Genomic DNA, 17,952 nt, shown 5'->3' with positions numbered 1-17,952 from the left:
GTAATTAATATTCAATGTGTTTAGCGTTTAGGAAAATTCGCAAATAATTTTTATTTTTTGTCCATTCTTTTTTGTTATTAAATAATTCTTTTGATTTCTCATTTTGGAAGCCGTTTGGTGCCTATAAAAAAATACGTCATATAATAGAAATTACCAATGATAGTCGAATACACAGACTGAATTGCCACTGGCAGGCCAGATTACTTTTAATTGACCAATGGTAGGCCAGTATACATTTTAATTGACCAGTGGTAGGCAAATATGACGTCATTTTGTATAGTCACTATCAAAAGCTTCTTATTTTGTATAACTATGCTGCTAAATAACAAGTAAAAAAGTCTGGGTATAGTCTCTTTCGTGGCAACGCCTCTTAAGGGGTGTTATGTCATAAATTAACAGTAGCTTTTCCCCTATTTCTAGCCCCTGTGGGGATTCTAACCCTACAGGGCAATCACCTAACCTAACTTAACCTAACATAACCTATAAAAAGCTATTGTAAAAATACGACGAAATGCCCCTTATGAGGCGTTGCCACGTAAGGGACTATACCCACAAGTTTTAGTGTTAATGACTATAACTGCAAAGAATCAGTTGAATATTATTTTTTACAGATGTACTATATACTTTTGCTATATTATTGATATTTTTAATTCTTTTCTGTTTATGGTCTTTATGTTGCTTGTTATTTTTGCATACGGGGATAAAGTAATGTTTATAGTTTGCAATGTTATGTCGACAGATATTATCACATATAACATACAACAAATATTTGTTTAAAACATAACATCAGTCAATAAATAAAACAAAAAGGGTTTTGTATTCATCTTAAACTTTAAAGTATGAAAATCTAAAAACAAAAGATTTTTATTAAATTCATTGCGTAGGAGAAAATATAAGGATTTTAAGTAGAAGGAAAAAACAATGTACTATAAATTAATGTACATCCCTATTAATGATAAACAAAACTACACTTTCTGTAGAGTGGATTGGTTGAAACGTTTAGACACTGCTAAATCTATTAAAAGTTTTTTACTGTAACAAGTTTTCACTTTTATTTAAAGACTAGAGTTGGCTCGATATAACTATCTTGCTATTGTCTAGTTTTCTATGAGTACATATCTATTTATTTATTTCAATTTTCCTCCCCCGCCATTACTTTCTAAAAGAAAGAAGTAAATATTTAATAATTTAATGATTTTAAAAAGATTTTTTCAAGTATATTTTTTTCACATTACCATCACCAAAGGGTTAATATTATTAAAATTTTAGTTTTAATATTTGAACACAAAGGAAGTGTCGCCACAATCAAATTCTTTTAAAACAGAATTTTCTTACATTTACTATACTATGAACGTATATTTTTAGTAGCGAAGCTACTCTATAATTCACTTTGTCCGTCCGTCAGTCAGTCCGTCCGTTAGTCAGTCCGTCCGTAACGCTATGGGGGAAATGGGATTTACTCAGCTCCTATAAAAGATAGAATGCTGAAATTTTTTGACAACATTCCCATCATTAAGGAGCACAATTGACTATAAAACATCATTGGCGTTCGGACCGATTTTTAGCAGGTTTTAGGCTATTTTTATATTTTTCACATTTTTCTCCATATCTTCAGTGTTTATGGTCCGATTTTCAAAATTTTTTCAGCTACAGATATCAAAATTAAAGAAGGTGTATCAACTTTTTCACTTTTTATTTAAGATAGCTAGCCGGCTCTTTTAGTAAGTAGTAGATGTAAAATTTTTCATAGAATTCAGATATGCAATCAGGTTTTTTGTAGACCTCTTATTTTTTAAGTAATTTAAGTTTTTAAAAAAAATAATTAGGTCGGTTTTAAGGTACTAAAACGCAACAAAATAAAAGAAGAAAATGGCCAGTATGAACAAAAATAGTAAGATCTTTAATTTGACACCTTACTTTTAAAATTCTGTTGAGTAATTTTTGAAAAAATCAATTTTTTTAATCTTGGTTTAATACAAACTTTAAACCTAAATATTTTATCAAACAGACATAAAAAATATGGGTTCATATATACCTTTAGAATCAGAAAAATATTACTAATCCATTCTAAGCGAAATTGAAAAAGTTTTAAAAAATTGTAATAAAAAATAAAAAAAATAAAAAGTTTATTTTAAGAATTGTAACTACTAAACTAGCCAATCACAAATCGCGAAAATTGACGAATCGCGAAGCTTAACCTATAAAGTTAACCAATAGAATTGCCTAAAAAAAAGGAGAACGTTCATACAATTTATACAATAGATACTACAATAAATATAGTGATATTACAGAACATGTAAAGAATGAAAAATTATGAACAAATATGCATCAGTCTGTTTATAAACTTCAAAACAATGCAGTTAAAAATACATTATTGTTTCTTGTGTTTAAAAAATATCTGCTACATTGCATTGTCTTTTGTTTAGGTTTTGTTCAGGTTTTATTCAAGCTAACCCTTTAAAGCCGAAAATTATGATTCTTAAAATAAACTTATATTTTTATTTTAGTTTTATAAAAGTTTTTCAATTTTGCTTAGACTGGATTCGTATTATTTTTCTCATTCTAAAAGTATATATGAACACATACTTTTTATGCCTGTGAGAGGATATTTTTAATTTCAAAGTTTTGATTAATCCGAGGTTAACAAAATAGATTTTTTCAATAATTACTTAACAGAATTTTAAAAGTAAGGTGTCAAATTAAAGATCTTACTATTTTTGTTCATACTGGCCATTTTCTTATTTTATTTTGTTGCGTTTTAGTACCTTAAAACCGACCTAATTATTTTTTTTTAAAACTTAAATTTCTTAAAAAATAAGAGGTCTACAAAAAAACCGATTGCATATCTGAATTCAAAGAAAAATTTTACATCTACTACTTACTAAAAGAGCCGGCTAGCTATCTTAAATAAAAAGTGAAAAAGTTGATACAACTTCTTTCCCGTCGTTTAAAGGAACAACCATGAAGGCCAGACTGCCTTTTTAGCAGGTTTTAGGCTATTTTTATATTTTTCACATTTTTCTCCATATCTTCAGTGTTTATGGTCCGATTTTCAAAATTTTTTCAGTTATAGATATCAAAATTAAATTTCCCGTCTTTTAAAGAAAACAATCATGACGGCCAGACTGCCTTTTTAGCAGGTTCTAGGCTGTTTTTTATATATTTAACATTTTTCTCCATATCTTCAGTGTTTATAGTCTGATTTTCAAAATTTTTCAGTTATAGATATCAAAATTAAATTTCCCGTCTTTTAAACAAAGTAACCATGACGGCCAGACTGCCTTTTTGGCAGGTTTTAGGCTATTTTTATATATATAACATTTTTTTTCCATATCTTCAGTGTTTATGGTCCAATTTTCCAAATTTTTTAGTTAAGGATTTAAAAATTAAATTTTTTGTCGTTTTAATAAAACAACCATGACGGCCAGACTGCCTTTTATCAGGTTTTTGGCTATTTTTATATGTTTTACATATTTCCCCATATCTTTGTTTATTTTGATGCAATTTTCAAACTTTTATGGGATATCAGTATCAAAATAATTTTTCCCATTGTTATGAGCATCTTTAATATAATTTACTTTGACCATCGTCATCAAGCAAAATAAAACAAGGTTTCATGTTTATTTTATCCAATAAATCTATTCTTGATTTTAGTAAAAACCTTTTAAATCTAGCTGTACGTATTCCCATCGACGATTTTTTGTGCTTCACTACTTATGGATGTTGTCATCCTTGTTTGTTTATTAATTTAAGATTAAATACTTCAATGTAATTCAAATATCAACATGAAGTAAAAAACTTAATTCATTCCATAAACAAATAGAATAAAGGCCTTTTAGCTTTGGTCAATGAGAGTTTGATGAGTTTAATGTAAGGTTGAAATAAACCATTCTGATAATAATATTTGAGAAAACGGATTACAATGCTTCATGATTTTAAACACAAAATTTAAGAGATATAAACAGTAATAAAAACTATAATAAAACAACAAAATATTAAGTTTTCTAGAGAGAGAGAGAGTAGATATGTGAAACACAAAACCCAAAGGGATTAATAATTAATGTATTTCATTATAATTTATAATAGAGAAAGAGAGATAGAGAAAGAGTGAGAAAGAGAGAGAGAGAAGAAAGAGGGAGTGTGTGTGAGAGAGAGAGAGAAAGAGAGATGTAGAGAGAGTGGGTAGGGACAGAGTATATTATTACAGTAATCTACAGCTCTTTCTTTCCTTCAATAAATTGGTCCACCACAATGGCAGGCAGAATATAACCCTCCTACATATCAAGGAGAAGATTAATTTATCCTTCATTGTTCTATCCCTATATCCTTGTGTTTTGGCATTAGTATCATTGTTCTATCCCTATATCCTTGTGTTTTGGCATTAGTCTCATTGTTCTATCCCTATATTCCTGTGTTTTGGCATTAGTCTCATTGTTCTATCCCTATATTCCTGTGTTTTGGCATTAGTCTCATTGTTCTATCCCTATATCCCTGTGTTTTGGCCTTAGTCTCATTGTTCTATCCCTATATCCCTGTGTTTTGGCATTAGTCTCAACTTTTATCCTTCCTCTAGAAACTATGTTTTCATCATCATTGAAAACCACCAACCCATTTAAAATGGATATAGTATATACGTACATATATTATGATAGGGGAAAAATTGTCTCAATTTAGGTTGCTTAAATGGACATCACTTATTGATCAGTTCGTTCATCCAGTAGGAGGGGAGGGGATTGAGTAAGGGGTTGTTTTTAGTTATAATTGTTATTTCAACCCGCTGCAAGTTTTACTTTATTTTGGTTGAATAAAATTAGAATTAATCCAGGGCCCAAGGAAGGAAGGTATGTTGGTTAATATGTGTAAAAAGGGATAACTAAAGTAAAATCAATACCCCTTTCCAAAATGATTTGTAGAACAATCTGGCTATTAGAGTTAAGTTAGTAAAATCCCGGGCCCAGCAAAGCAGGAATTTTGGTCAATATGTTAATTTAATATAAAGTTATATAAATACAATCCATAGCCCAGGAAGGAAGGAAGGAATGTTGGTTGATATATATATATATAAGAAACATGGTTATAGTGAAAAGTTAATTGTAATCCTGGGCCCAGGAAGACAGGAATGTTAGTTGATGGAAAGAAAATATAATCCAGGGCCCAGGAAGGAATGTTGGTTGGCATGTAGATTTGGTTATAGTGAAAAGTAAAGATAATTCTGGACCCAGGAAGACAAGAATGTTGGTTGATGAAAATTAGAATTAACCCAGGGCCCCAGGAAGGAAGGAAGGATTGTTGGTTGATATTTATAATAGATATGGTTATAGTGAAAAGTAAACATAATTCTGGACCCAGGATGATGTGGGTTGATGAACAGTAGAATTAATCCAGGGCCCAAGTAAGGAAGGAATGTTGGTTGGCATGTGTAGATGTGGTTAGAGTGAAAAGTAAATATAATCCAGGGCCCAGGAAGACAGGAATGTTGGTTGATGAAAAGTAGATATAATCCTGGGCCCAAGGAAAGAAGGAATTAAGGAATGTTGGTTAATATGTGTAATATACAGGAAAGAAGGGAAAACTAAAGTAAAATGCAAAATGAATTGTAGAACAATCTGGCATTTAGAGTTAAGACGGTGAAGGGATGTTTGTTTATATGTATAATATACAGAATTATGGGAATTAGAAAAGTAAATTCCTGGGCCCAGAAAGGAAGGAAGGAATGTTGGTTAATATGTGTAATAAACATGGATATAAGGATAAGTTTAAGGGCCCAAGAAAGAATGAATACTAGTAAAAATAATTAACGAAAAAACCATGGGGGAAGAGGACATGGGAATGTAAATTACACTGATATAAAAAAAATATATAACCACGTTATCCTATTTGTTGACTTAAAAACAATGAAAGCTGATTTGTTGTTTCCAAACTAGTAGAGTCCAGACTTTTCTACCATAATTTCTTACACAAAAAAAGGGTATTTTTGTCTATCATTAATGGATCAAGTAATCGTTCATTGTCTTATCTTTGCATGATATTTTTTTAGTTTTATCCTTGTCTCTTTACACCTGTAAATATATGAGGGTTGGATTTGGTTAAAATTACTTTACATGGTTTTAATCCTTTATGCATACTCACACACACACACAAGTAAACAGACAGGGAGTAAGATTTGTGTTTACTTTATAATTACAAACACACGTAAATACATTTACATCTATTTAGAGAAATTATTTGATTTAATTTTAGAAAACAAGTACACTTGTACTCAAAATAACATAGTTAAGACTGTTTGAATAATAAATTTATAATGTTTCAGACCTCCCCTAAGGGCCCTAGCCTACCCTACAAAGCCTCAGCCTACACCGTACCACCCCCAACCTCTTCAACCTCCCCAATGTTGTCCGACTCCCCCGCCACCCTGTCTACCCCCTACACAAGCCCACCTCCCCCCGCCCCTCTGCACCAGGTGGGCGAACCTCTGCCCCTGATGCCGCAATTCTTTTCGCCCTCCCCGCTCCTACAGCCCACCGCCGCTCAGTTCGGCCCTGTGAATCCGGCCACCTGTGCGGCTGTCAGATACACGGCGGTGCCCATCTCGCCATCTGCAATGTTTCCGTATTTGACGGCGGGCGGCGGGGATCCACACAAACAGCCACAGGCGCTGTACTGCAACCAGGCGCCAATTGAGGTGAGTTTTTAAGATATCTTATTGCCCTTAAACTTTTATTTCAAAAAGTTCCTTTTACGCCAATAAATTAAAATCATACAAAATATTGTGATTACATTATCTAAAACAATTTGATATTGTTTACAAACAAAATAAGTTAAATTTATTTTCAATGCATATATGCAAAAAGGTAATTTTTTTGCAAGGATATATTTCATAAATATTTAAATTGAAATTTGCATTATCTTACAAGAAAGAAATTCATGATACAATATTACAAGCCTTCCATAATTCAAATGGAGAAAAAAATGAGTAAACTGAAATCACTTTCCCATGAGTTATGACAACTTTTAGACACCTAAGATAGAAAAAGGATTAGATTCAGCTTTTTATTTTTAGGGGGTAAAAATGAGGGGTTTCTAAGGTTTGAAGGTTTAAGAGCTTTCACAAGGAAAAATCTGTCCACAATGAGCTCAGCAATAACAAACTAACACTTTTTAAAGTAGTAAGATAATTTTCATTATTGCCAATAAATTGCTGATTTTGACTTGAATATGAACTGTTAGATGTCCAATTTAATGTAAGGCCATAATGTGAATTTAAAAATTCAACTATAGACAAGACACAAACACTTTGTATAACTTTGAAACCGATTAATATTCGCTAAATTATAACCGGATCTCAGCCATACTGAAAAATAATGTATAACATCGTATTACAGACAATTTCCCACAAAAATTGAAATAAAAATCACAAAATTATTACAGTTGGGTTAGTCCGGGCATTCGGCTACTCTGGGCTAACAAAACTGGTTTTATTACAGTTGGGTTAGTCCGGGCATTCGGCTCCTCGGGGCTAACAAAACTGGTTTTAGTCACCGAAAGCTGTCTATGATACGATGCAATAAATAACTATTACCAGAGTGGTTCATTAACAGACAGGTTTTCTTATATTTTCCTAGTTAAAGAGTAGCTACACTACTAAAAGTAGAAAGGAAACAAACTAAAGTTGGGGTTAAACTACATGAAATAGATATTGTTAAAACCTTATTTGTAAATGTAAAGAAACTGGATTATCCAGGGCTGTTAGATGGACATTCTATCAAATAATAAGCAGATTAAATGTTTATAGTGATTTTATTTCTTTTCTGTAAAATTAAATTATTTCTCAAATTACTATTCCTAAAAGATCCTATCTTTGATGAAAATTAATCAAATAACATTTTTCATAACAATTTTTTTTTAATAAATATTCTCCAGAATGCTAATACCTTACCTGGAATAACCGTGGTCACTCTACCCCATGGCCTCCAGAGAGGTTTTTAAAACACAAGGGTTTACACTCTGTTTAGTTTACATTACATATTCAATGCTTTTTAAATTTACAATTCTTATTTTAGTTCTTTACTTTAGTTTTTTTTTAAAACAAGAATAACATAATTCTATACTTCTAATTAAGTAAAATATGAGTATGTCTGTCTGTCCGTACCGTAAGATCTCGTTTACTGCTGGTTCATTCGACTCCTAGAAAGCTTTGAATATGTCAGGTGTTTTGGAGTGATTGGTCAAATAAAAAAATTCTTGATTACTATTTTTTCAACCAAAATATAGTTTGGTAATATATGTCTTTTGATATTATCTCATAGCTACAAAAAGATCTCTTTTAAGATAAGAAAGGTTTTTAATGCTAAATTTAGAACTAATTCAGTATAATTAGTTGAAAAATAGGTTCTAAAAATAAGAGTTAATTTAGCTATTCTAATAAATATAATAAACATCATATTATTTCTTGCAAGGATATCCAAATTTTTGGAGGTGGAAATAGGTGAGGTTTACATTCCAAAGGGGGGAAATAGGGACTAAAGGAAAATATCCTTGTTTAATTCATAAACTGATGCATCAGAAGTTTTGATATCTTGTCAATTAACTACATATTACATATTTATTGACTTAACAAAGGCATTTGATTGCATACCATATTTTTTTCAATTATAAAAAGTGCAACAGAGAAGTTAGCCTATAATCTCAATTTTTGCATATTTCAAATACCAACTAATTTGAATTTATTATTGAAAGTTTGAATAACGGATAGATTGAGCAAGGGAGATAGAAAGAGAGAGAGAGGGAGGGTGTGTGAGAGAGAGAGAGACAGAGAGAGAAGAACCACAATTTACATTATACATTCATTGATTTCTGGAATTGTTTCTCTTCCTCTCTCTCTTTATCTCCCTGTATGTATCTTTCTCTATCTATGTTATAGAACAAATTGAAATATAAGAGCAAATATTGAATATACATCAGGATACAACCAAAGACAAATATAAAGATTCTAAAGAAAAGACATTATGGCAAAACAAACACACTTCAAGTTTTCTTATTAATTTTATTTTACAACATTGCATTAATAACACTTTTCTTATAAACCTTAGCTTTAATAAACAAGGTTTTTTCCGTACGCCTTTGACTTAAAGTAAGTTAAGACGGTTCCACTTTCTGATTATCTATCCTATTATATAAAGTAGTAAGGTTTTTTGGTCCGATTCTATTGTACTTTTCGAGGAAGCGTTATAAATGTCTTTGGGAGGTTTTAGGCTATTTTCCTTGCATCCTTAGCCCTGCCTAGAGGCTAGGGTTGAAACAACTAATTCTAATATAAGACAAGAGTTCTTAGATTATACCTATATGTATATTTAAACCAGTGTACAAAATTGTCCTTCATGAATCCTGATCCCTTTTTTTCTATTTCTATGAATATGGGAAGGAAAGACTAATATATCTTTATCTACATTCTCTTTTTCTTTGTTTGTATTAGCTCCAGGCCATCCTATAATATTTCTTCATTCTATTGTACTCAGACAAGGGCTAGGGGCGTGGAGACAAATATTATACCAACTAGATCTTCTCAACAGAGAAAGAGGAAAAATTTCAATAGATATCAAATTATAAAATAACTAGCCTCTAAAAGCTCTGTATTTTAAAAGGTAGAATCGAGACTTGTTTTATAAAAAATACCTAAAACCACCCCAGGACCTTTTTTAAGCTTCTTTTAAATGGATAACCAACGCGGTTCAGTGGTTAATCAGATCTTTAGCAACAGACAAAATAGCGTAGTATGATAAAGTAAATGTTATATTGCTTGTTATAGCTTATAGGTTTAGGCTATTTTCTAACTAAATATTTTTAAAAATAATGATTTCTTATAACTTATCCGTGCAGCTGATTGAAACACATTATTTAGCTTTTTATTCCATCCTTTTATTCCTACATAAGACGGATTTTTTAGTTTTATGTTCTATTTAGAAAATTAAGATTAATGTTTATTGGGGATATATGCAGTTTTTCTATAAGATAGATAATAAATTCCAACAAAATTGGGCTGGGTTGCCAGACAGAAAATAGACTAAATTTAGAACTAATAATCAAAGAAAAAAAGACTTAAAGGTGGTTTAATTTTTTAAAAATAATTATTTACTAAAATCATAACAGTTTTGAATAAAAATAATGAAGAAAAACAAAATGAAAAACATATAGATTTGTTTTAATATATTTGATTTAATCTGAAGGCGATTACATAATATATATTTATTTATTTTCAGTACCGCAAAGGACTGGTTCCAGCCGGATACAGCACAGTGAATGGTATTCCAGGTGTCCAGGCTATACCTGGTTTCCAACCCGGAGTTGTTAATCATGCAGGTAAAAAATTTTTTGTGAGGGGGCGGGGATAGGTGGACTTTTTGAATCCTTTATGAGTTTTGAATTTTGATATCATTTTTCTATAATAACAAAACAAGGCGTTTTAAGTATATGGTGATTTATTATTTATTCTCTGTGAATAGCCAAACCTGACTCTTATTATCCCTTATATGAATTCTAGTGGCTACACTATGGCATCTAGGGGCTGCGTATTCTTAGAGGGAGGTGTTGGGACATTAATATAGCTTAAAACCATCTAACTACCATGATTTATAAATAAAGCTTTTCTAAAATAGAAAGACAGTACAAAGTAGAATTTTTTTTAAATTTAAATAAAGGTTTATCTCTTACTTTTATTTAATCTAATTAAAGTTTATTAAAATATTCAGTATTAAACTGTGCATGTAAAAGAAATGTCACAATTATAGCACATCTCACATGTTTGCAAAACATTAAGTTTTACTAACAATTTATAAATGACGCATACGAGAATTAATTTTATGCATCGCCGTTACCTGCTTTTTTACGCGCAGAATGTGTTCTATGAAACTATTTTTAAAAAAAATCACTTTCTTTATTGTAAATCTTGAAAGATATAGAATTTTAAAGATTGGTATTTTTATGCCTGGCCAAAAAGTTTGGGGCAAAAGTATAAGTATAATAAGTACAACGATCTAAAAACAATTTTTTTTTCTTTTTCAAATCCTTTATTGTCTTGGAGGTTTTTATCCTTGCTCAAAGTCACATTTTGAAATTAGAATAAAAAATGCAACTGAGGAAAAAGTGACCGCGCCTGAGCACATTTTTTATTGTCTTAGATAAGGGCGTAATTATTAATAAGTATACCCAATAAATTGTTTGCATAGTTAATGATCAGAAACAATTTTTTCTATGAATTTTCAATTGCGAAAATGTTGGAGGCAAACTTGTTTCATTGTACTTTTTTAATTTATGATTTTTATCTTATTTATAGTGCTTTAAAAAGGATGAAATATAAATAACAATAGTCTATATATTGGATGTTGCACCAGATTTTCATGTACTGTGATAAAGTGATGCTCGCAGCTGGCTAAAATAACAATACCCCCCATTGATCCCCATTACCCCATTCCATTCTACTGATCGTTCAATAAGGTCCATATTAGCAAGCTAATTTTATGATAAATTTTTCACCTGTGAATATATCCATGTAAATCTTATATTTGCAAGAACTTATATTTAAAAAGTGAAAGCACTATTGGGTGTAATCATACTTGTTTTTTTAAGAGACAGTTTTATAAGTTTGAAAGTGTGTGCATAAACTTAAATTTCAAAACACTAATGCAAAATTAACAAAATACAAGGCATAATACATCAAACTCACGAGAGGACGAAAAAATAACCCCCCTTTAAACTTTTCTCCCCGTGTTTCTAGTCCCATTTTGGAAGATTTCACTCTATATACGGTGCCCCCTTAAACCACTAATAAACAAAATATAATATTCAACAAGGATGACAACATCCATAAAAGCAAAATTCTTAAACGATAGGACAAACGGACGTGACACTTGTATAGTTTCAGAACTGAATTATCAGAATATAAATGAATAACAGTCAAAGCAAAATTGTGAGTAAATTTGTTGAAAACTTCTTGTTACAAGATAATATTTATGTACTTACATTTTTAGGACTTGATTATAGAATTGCTTTGCTTATAATATTGACCTTTGTTGGCCCAGGAATCAGTATACCAAAAATCAGAACAATCGCATAATTAGATCACATAAAAATTTGTTGTTTAAATTGGACGTACGGACATTCTGGTAATGATGATTGATTATAGAGGTGCTACGCTTTCTAAATCGTACCTAATTACTACAGCATTCACCATGCAAAGTTGGAAATCGATAGGATATTTCTAACATGCCTGAATTAACGAAAAAAACTATCTGTCTCTCTCCGACCCTAATTATAGAAAAAGCTTCGCTTTTAAAAAGCATAAAAAACTACACTTTGATTTATAGTGAAATCTATAATACAAAGTAGAACGATGTCTATCTGTCTGTCTGTCCGTACGTCTGTCTGTCTGTCCGTCCGTCCATCCCTTAAGATCTCGGTAACCACTGAACCGATCGGATTCTACTCTTCAGGGTATATACCTACTGGTCCTGTGGTGGTTTTAGGCTATTTTCTTGGGGGGTGGGACACCCCCAACCCCCAAAAAAACAAAAAATCGCCCCCATTTTTTTTTAATAGAAAGTAGTGGGGGTACTTAATTTTTTTAAAATTACCTCTTGGGGGAAAAAGCCCCTAGAGGCTAGGGGCGAAGCCGCTAGTAGTCATATAAAACGATTAGAAAGAGCTATTCATTATGCATCAATTGTCTTATCTCTTTATCCCTGATGAATAGTGCAGTCAACCTAAGGATATATAGATAGGTAAATACACGAAAATCATAATTTCCTTGGAAAAAGGGAATTTATGTAGAATTTTATACTTTATTTCAAAAAATCGATATATTGTTGCTTGGATATTGCACTAAATTTGCATGTACTCTGATAAAGTGATGCTCGCAGCTGGCTAAAATAACTATACCCCTAATACCTATACCCTCCCCTCCTACTGCATGTACAAATTGACCAATTAATGAGGTCCATATTAGCAAAGTAAATTGACGACATTTTTTCTCCTGTCATAATATCCACGTATTTTCTATATCCATTGAATTATTAGAACATTAATTTATCTTGTATTTACCAAATCCTTAATCCCTGTATGTCAAACAGTGTTTTAATTTTCAGATTAACATGTTTATTACAATTGATAGCTACATTTATATGCTAAAGAACTTTAAAAATTAAGGAAGTTATTACTAAGAACTATTTATATTTTAAAGGACTAGGTGCTGCGACACTAGCTTCGCATTTGACCCTATAGGCCTCTGTGGGCAATTGAGTGAAGGAAGAGAAGGGTAGGGAGTCGACCCTACACTTTTTTTCTATGGGTGATTTCACTTAAAAGCATCTTGGTACCCTCACCTAAAATAGTTTTAAACCTTGAGAAGCTTTAATGTACAAGAGATCCTTTTTAGTTCAGCGATTAGCGAGATCCTTCGCTCCAAACGCACACACAGGCACATTCTGATACTTTATAGAAGGACTAGCGGCTACGCCCCCTAGAAGCCTCTAGGGGCACTTAAGGTAGAAGAGGGAAAAGTTGACCTCATCATATTTTAAATTTGAGTTTCAAAAGAGTAAAAACTTATTTTTTGGGGGGAGGGGGTGAAGACACCCTCCCCAAAAATAGTTTAAAACCTTTCCAGGAACTATAAGAAGCTTCACTGTAAATGAGAACAATATCGGTTTAGCAGTTAGCGAGATCCTTCGGGACAGACAAAAATGCTTACTACTTTATATAATAGGATATGTGTATAATACTTCAGGAAGGTAGAGGACACTGGGATGTTTATTACACTAGTCTCCAAAGTTTTTTAATAACGTTTTTTCATTCCTTAGCTTAACAACTTTGGGGACTTTCAATGAATTTTGATTGGTTGATTTATTCAGTTCAAAAAGAGTTTTGTGTTTTATCAATTGGGATGTATATCAATTTATCGGCCATTGTATTATCCCATTAGATCTGTTTAGATCCATTAGGCTGTTTATTACACTAGTCTTCAAAGTTTTTTTAATAACGTTTTTTTATTCCTTGGCTTAACAACTTTGGGGACTTTCAATAAATTTTGATTGGTTGATTTATTCAGTTCAAAAAGATTTTTTGTGTTTCATCAATTAGGATGTATATCAATTTATCGGCCATTGTCTTATCCCCTTAGATCCCTGATAATATGTTGATTAATATATATTCCTATTTTTTTAAGCCTTGGCCGCTCTGGCTGGAGCTGGTGCCGGCGTGGGGCAGGCTGGAGCCAGGAACCAGAACATTGTCACATCCTCCCACCAGACTCACGAGATGACTGTACCCAACGAGATCATTGGGTGTGTCATTGGCAAGGGTGGCTCCAAGATTGCTGAAATCAGGTAGGTCTTGTTTTGCTGTTGCCTGGGGAGGGAGACGACACTGGACTTTTAATTAACAAAGTTTTATGAGGAGTAGTTTTGTTCATTATATATTGTTTAATTGTAGTTTTCTGCCGTTTCTGTCGGTGGGGTTCAACAAATTGTAGAATTGTTAACCTCTACACCTGCTCCCCCCCCCCCAAAAAAAAAAGGAAAATTATTTTAGATTTATTTCGCTTGTTGGTTATAATTTATACCTAATGGTGATTGCCCAAAATCTTTTTAAAATAAAATTTATTTTTTGAGGGGTGAGGGTGGGTGAAATAATAACTAATAAAAAAAGAGTTATTTGTTAACCAATATTATTTCTGCGCTTTTGCCAATCTTATTACTCTTGTTTCCACACAAAGACCACCAAAACAAAAGTAGAATAAAAGTTAAAAAACAATTATTCATATTGACCTATTTATTCTTCGGAAGATTTTTTTGCTGTATTATAAACATCTATTATTAAAGAAACCATTTATATTTTCTTTCTTAACTTTGTCTTCTTTCTCAATATTTCTTTTATTTGTTATTTTCTGTTTAAATTAGATAAAGGGTTGATATTATTTTTTAATCTGTTATTGATTAAAGTGAAACATTAAAATAAACTTATTGATTAATGTAAGAGCAAATTATCGTTTTTTCTAGTCAAAAAATTAATTAAATCAAAATAAAAGTTCTTGACAGGGAAGCTTCTCATTAATACGGAAGAAATATATTACAATAGACTGAGGCGTAATTAATATTAATAAGATTTAATACCAAATTTTAACCGTTAAAAGTACTAGAAACACTTTAATACATTTTTTTAAAATTCAAAATTTAGTCTTAGAAAAAAACAGAAAAATCTAAATTAGAATTGAATCTACAAATATGTAAAAAGTATTGAAATAAATTCGTTTGGACTGAATCTTTTAAGATTTTTGACAAGCTGCAAATTTTGAAATTCATGTTTATGCAAATTCAAATAAACATTTTCAACAATCCGTGCATTTTAAATATTTTCAATGGGAAAATTTACGCGCCTCGGCCAGGTTAGGGATAGGGTTAGACATTCATATAATAAAACAAAAAAGGACAACATCCATAAGCAGCGAAGGTTGGACAAACCGAAAAAGTGAGTTATAAAGCAGATGTTCAGTGGTCATTAAAGAAAAAAAAGAAAGTGAACCTTTAAAATAATTTCAGCCCTGGTGTATTCTCAGCCATACTGAAAAATCATGTATCGTATTGTATTATAGACATTTTCCGACGAATATCAAAATATAAAATTTTATATATCTTATTATTAATCATTTTAATATCCGCGGAAAGCTGTCTATAATACTTATCTATGTTAGTGAGGTCAGGTCGCATTAGGAAAGATAGGGCTTGATTCAAAAATGCATAAACTATAAAAAAAATCATTTTATTTATATTTATCCTCATTTTTTCAAATCACGACAAATTTCTAAACAATTATTAAGCTAGCATTAAAAAACTATTATTTTTCATTCAAGGAAGCTGCATCCTAGTCATTTGAAGACTTTATATTATATTTTCTGATATAAGGTAGAATTAAAGAAACATTCGTCTTCCCCCCCCCCCCTAACCTCCTCACAACTGTACGACTGTATTCAAAGGAGTATAAAAAGGCTGGAAAATAGCCTAAAGCCGTTCCAAGACTTTAATTGAAAAAAAAACATCTTACCTTAAATGGAGAACTCAATCGATTCAGTGGTTGGCGAGTTCTTAAGCTATAGACGATAAAAACATTACTACTTTATATATGTAAAAAGAAAGATAAATCTTTTTGCAATATAATTATTTTTAGAGTGTGATAGTAGGTGTATACACAGGAAATGCTTGTACAAAAGGGCGTGGTCAACATAAATTTAAAATGTTAGGTGTTGAAAACAAACTAATTGTAGATATTTGATTATATTATACACAAAAATATTATAACATTTTACCCAGGGAGTGTGTGTTGCACTAGTCCTCAAAGTTTATAATAACGTTGGCCTAAAAATTTTGGAATATTCTATTGAATTTTGATTGGTTGGTTCATTAAGTTCAGTGTCCAAACGTTTCACCCACTGATTTTAGTATACAGAATAATTAATTTTGCGTATTATCATTGGGGATGTACATTAATTTATCAGCCATTGTCCTATCCCTTTAGATCACTAATCTTGCCATTGCTTTAACAAAACATTAAGAACACTCTAAATATTACTTTATTTACTCAAAAATCTGTTTATTTTAATTGTAAAAAGCGACATTTACATGTACTTTTAAAAGATACAAAAATTGCAATTTTAAATTAAGTTCATTTCCCCCCTTTCCTACCTTTCTTCAGGTATCTAAAGGGATAAGACAATGACCGATAGAAGATACACAAAATACCCCTTCTGTAGATAACAATTAGTAGTTAAATGTTTGAACAATCAACTAATGAAAATTCTAAAAAATCCCCAAGGTTTTTGAGCTAAAGAATAAGAAAACGTTATTATAAGACTTTGGGAACCTTGTATTATACAGCCATTGTCCCCTCCCTCCCTGACTTTTCTTACTAAGATATATTACGAACAAAACGTTTCATTAACAACTAAATTTATTTCTTAAACTGAAGAAAAAAGTAATAAATTTTCATTACCTTCCGGGGAGAGGAGTTTATTATAAAAGTATTTTGTTTATTTTGGATGCAAGAGTTAAAGGGGATGTGCCAGGGAGGGAGGGAGGAGACATTGGGCTGTAAATTATTCTGGTACCCAAAGTTTTATGGAAACCAGAGGTGGATTCTTAAAAAAATTTTCCCCACTAATCGCTAAGTGGGGCAAAGTTGTTTTCGTGAAAAATCCTCCAAAATCACATAAAAAATCTACAAAAATTAAATAAAATCTTATGTTAATAACAATTTTTTTAAGAATCCACCTCAGATATCATTTGTTGGCTTAAATACTATTGATTAAGTTATACAAACTTTCAGTATCCGAACTTTTCAACCAATAATATATATTTAGTAGTAAGTTTGTTTATCGAAAATTGGGGAGTACATCAATTTAACAAACATTGTCTTATCCCTTTAGATCCCTGCGATATGCAGTAATTATCTTCCTATATATAATCTTTGAAAATAAAAGATTTGGCCTTCCATGTCATTTAAAAAAGAGAAGATTTTCTCGGCTGCTATAAGAGATAAAATTCTAAATTATAAATGTATAGATTATGATATCCCTAACTATAGAACATTTAAAGCAATTTTTTAGTCTGTATCAATGAGAAAGTTGATTTATAAGGGCTTTTTGGGTTAAATTAAAAAGAATATTGACAAAAAAAATTTTAAAATACATTTTAAAAGTAAACATTTAGGTTTATTTGTGTATGAGTTAAGTATTTGTTTTTAGTTTGTGTGTTTTGGTATTTGTGAGAGAGTGATTCTGAATTATATATGTTGGCTACTTGTCTTCAATTAATAATTCATAGTATCCAGGGATCCAAAGGGATAAGACAATAGCCAATAAATTAATTGATGTATATCCCCAACCCTGATTTCCCCTTATGTAGATTAGAG

At 31.1% G+C, this 17,952-nt stretch overlaps 1 protein-coding gene across 2 annotated transcripts in view; it reads left to right on the top strand.

Annotated features, from left to right (window-relative positions):
* Positions 1-17,952, top strand: part of LOC145327100 (poly(rC)-binding protein 2-like) — an 86,392-nt gene that overhangs the window by 50,563 nt on the left and 17,877 nt on the right. For both annotated transcript variants that reach the window (XM_080170626.1, XM_080170627.1), the window contains exons 10-12: positions 6,311-6,682; positions 10,257-10,356; positions 14,216-14,375. In XM_080170626.1, the coding sequence (XP_080026752.1) occupies positions 6,311-6,682; positions 10,257-10,356; positions 14,216-14,375 (632 nt within the window). The remainder of the gene's footprint in view (positions 1-6,310; positions 6,683-10,256; positions 10,357-14,215; positions 14,376-17,952) is intronic.

Source organism: Acartia tonsa, chromosome 8, assembly GCF_053477335.1.
Source record: "Acartia tonsa isolate MP-2025a chromosome 8, ASM5347733v1, whole genome shotgun sequence".
Classification (NCBI taxonomy): domain Eukaryota; kingdom Metazoa; phylum Arthropoda; class Copepoda; order Calanoida; family Acartiidae; genus Acartia; species Acartia tonsa.
The sequence above is the reverse complement of the archived record's forward strand: the minus strand, read 5'-3'. Positions and strand labels throughout refer to the sequence as shown.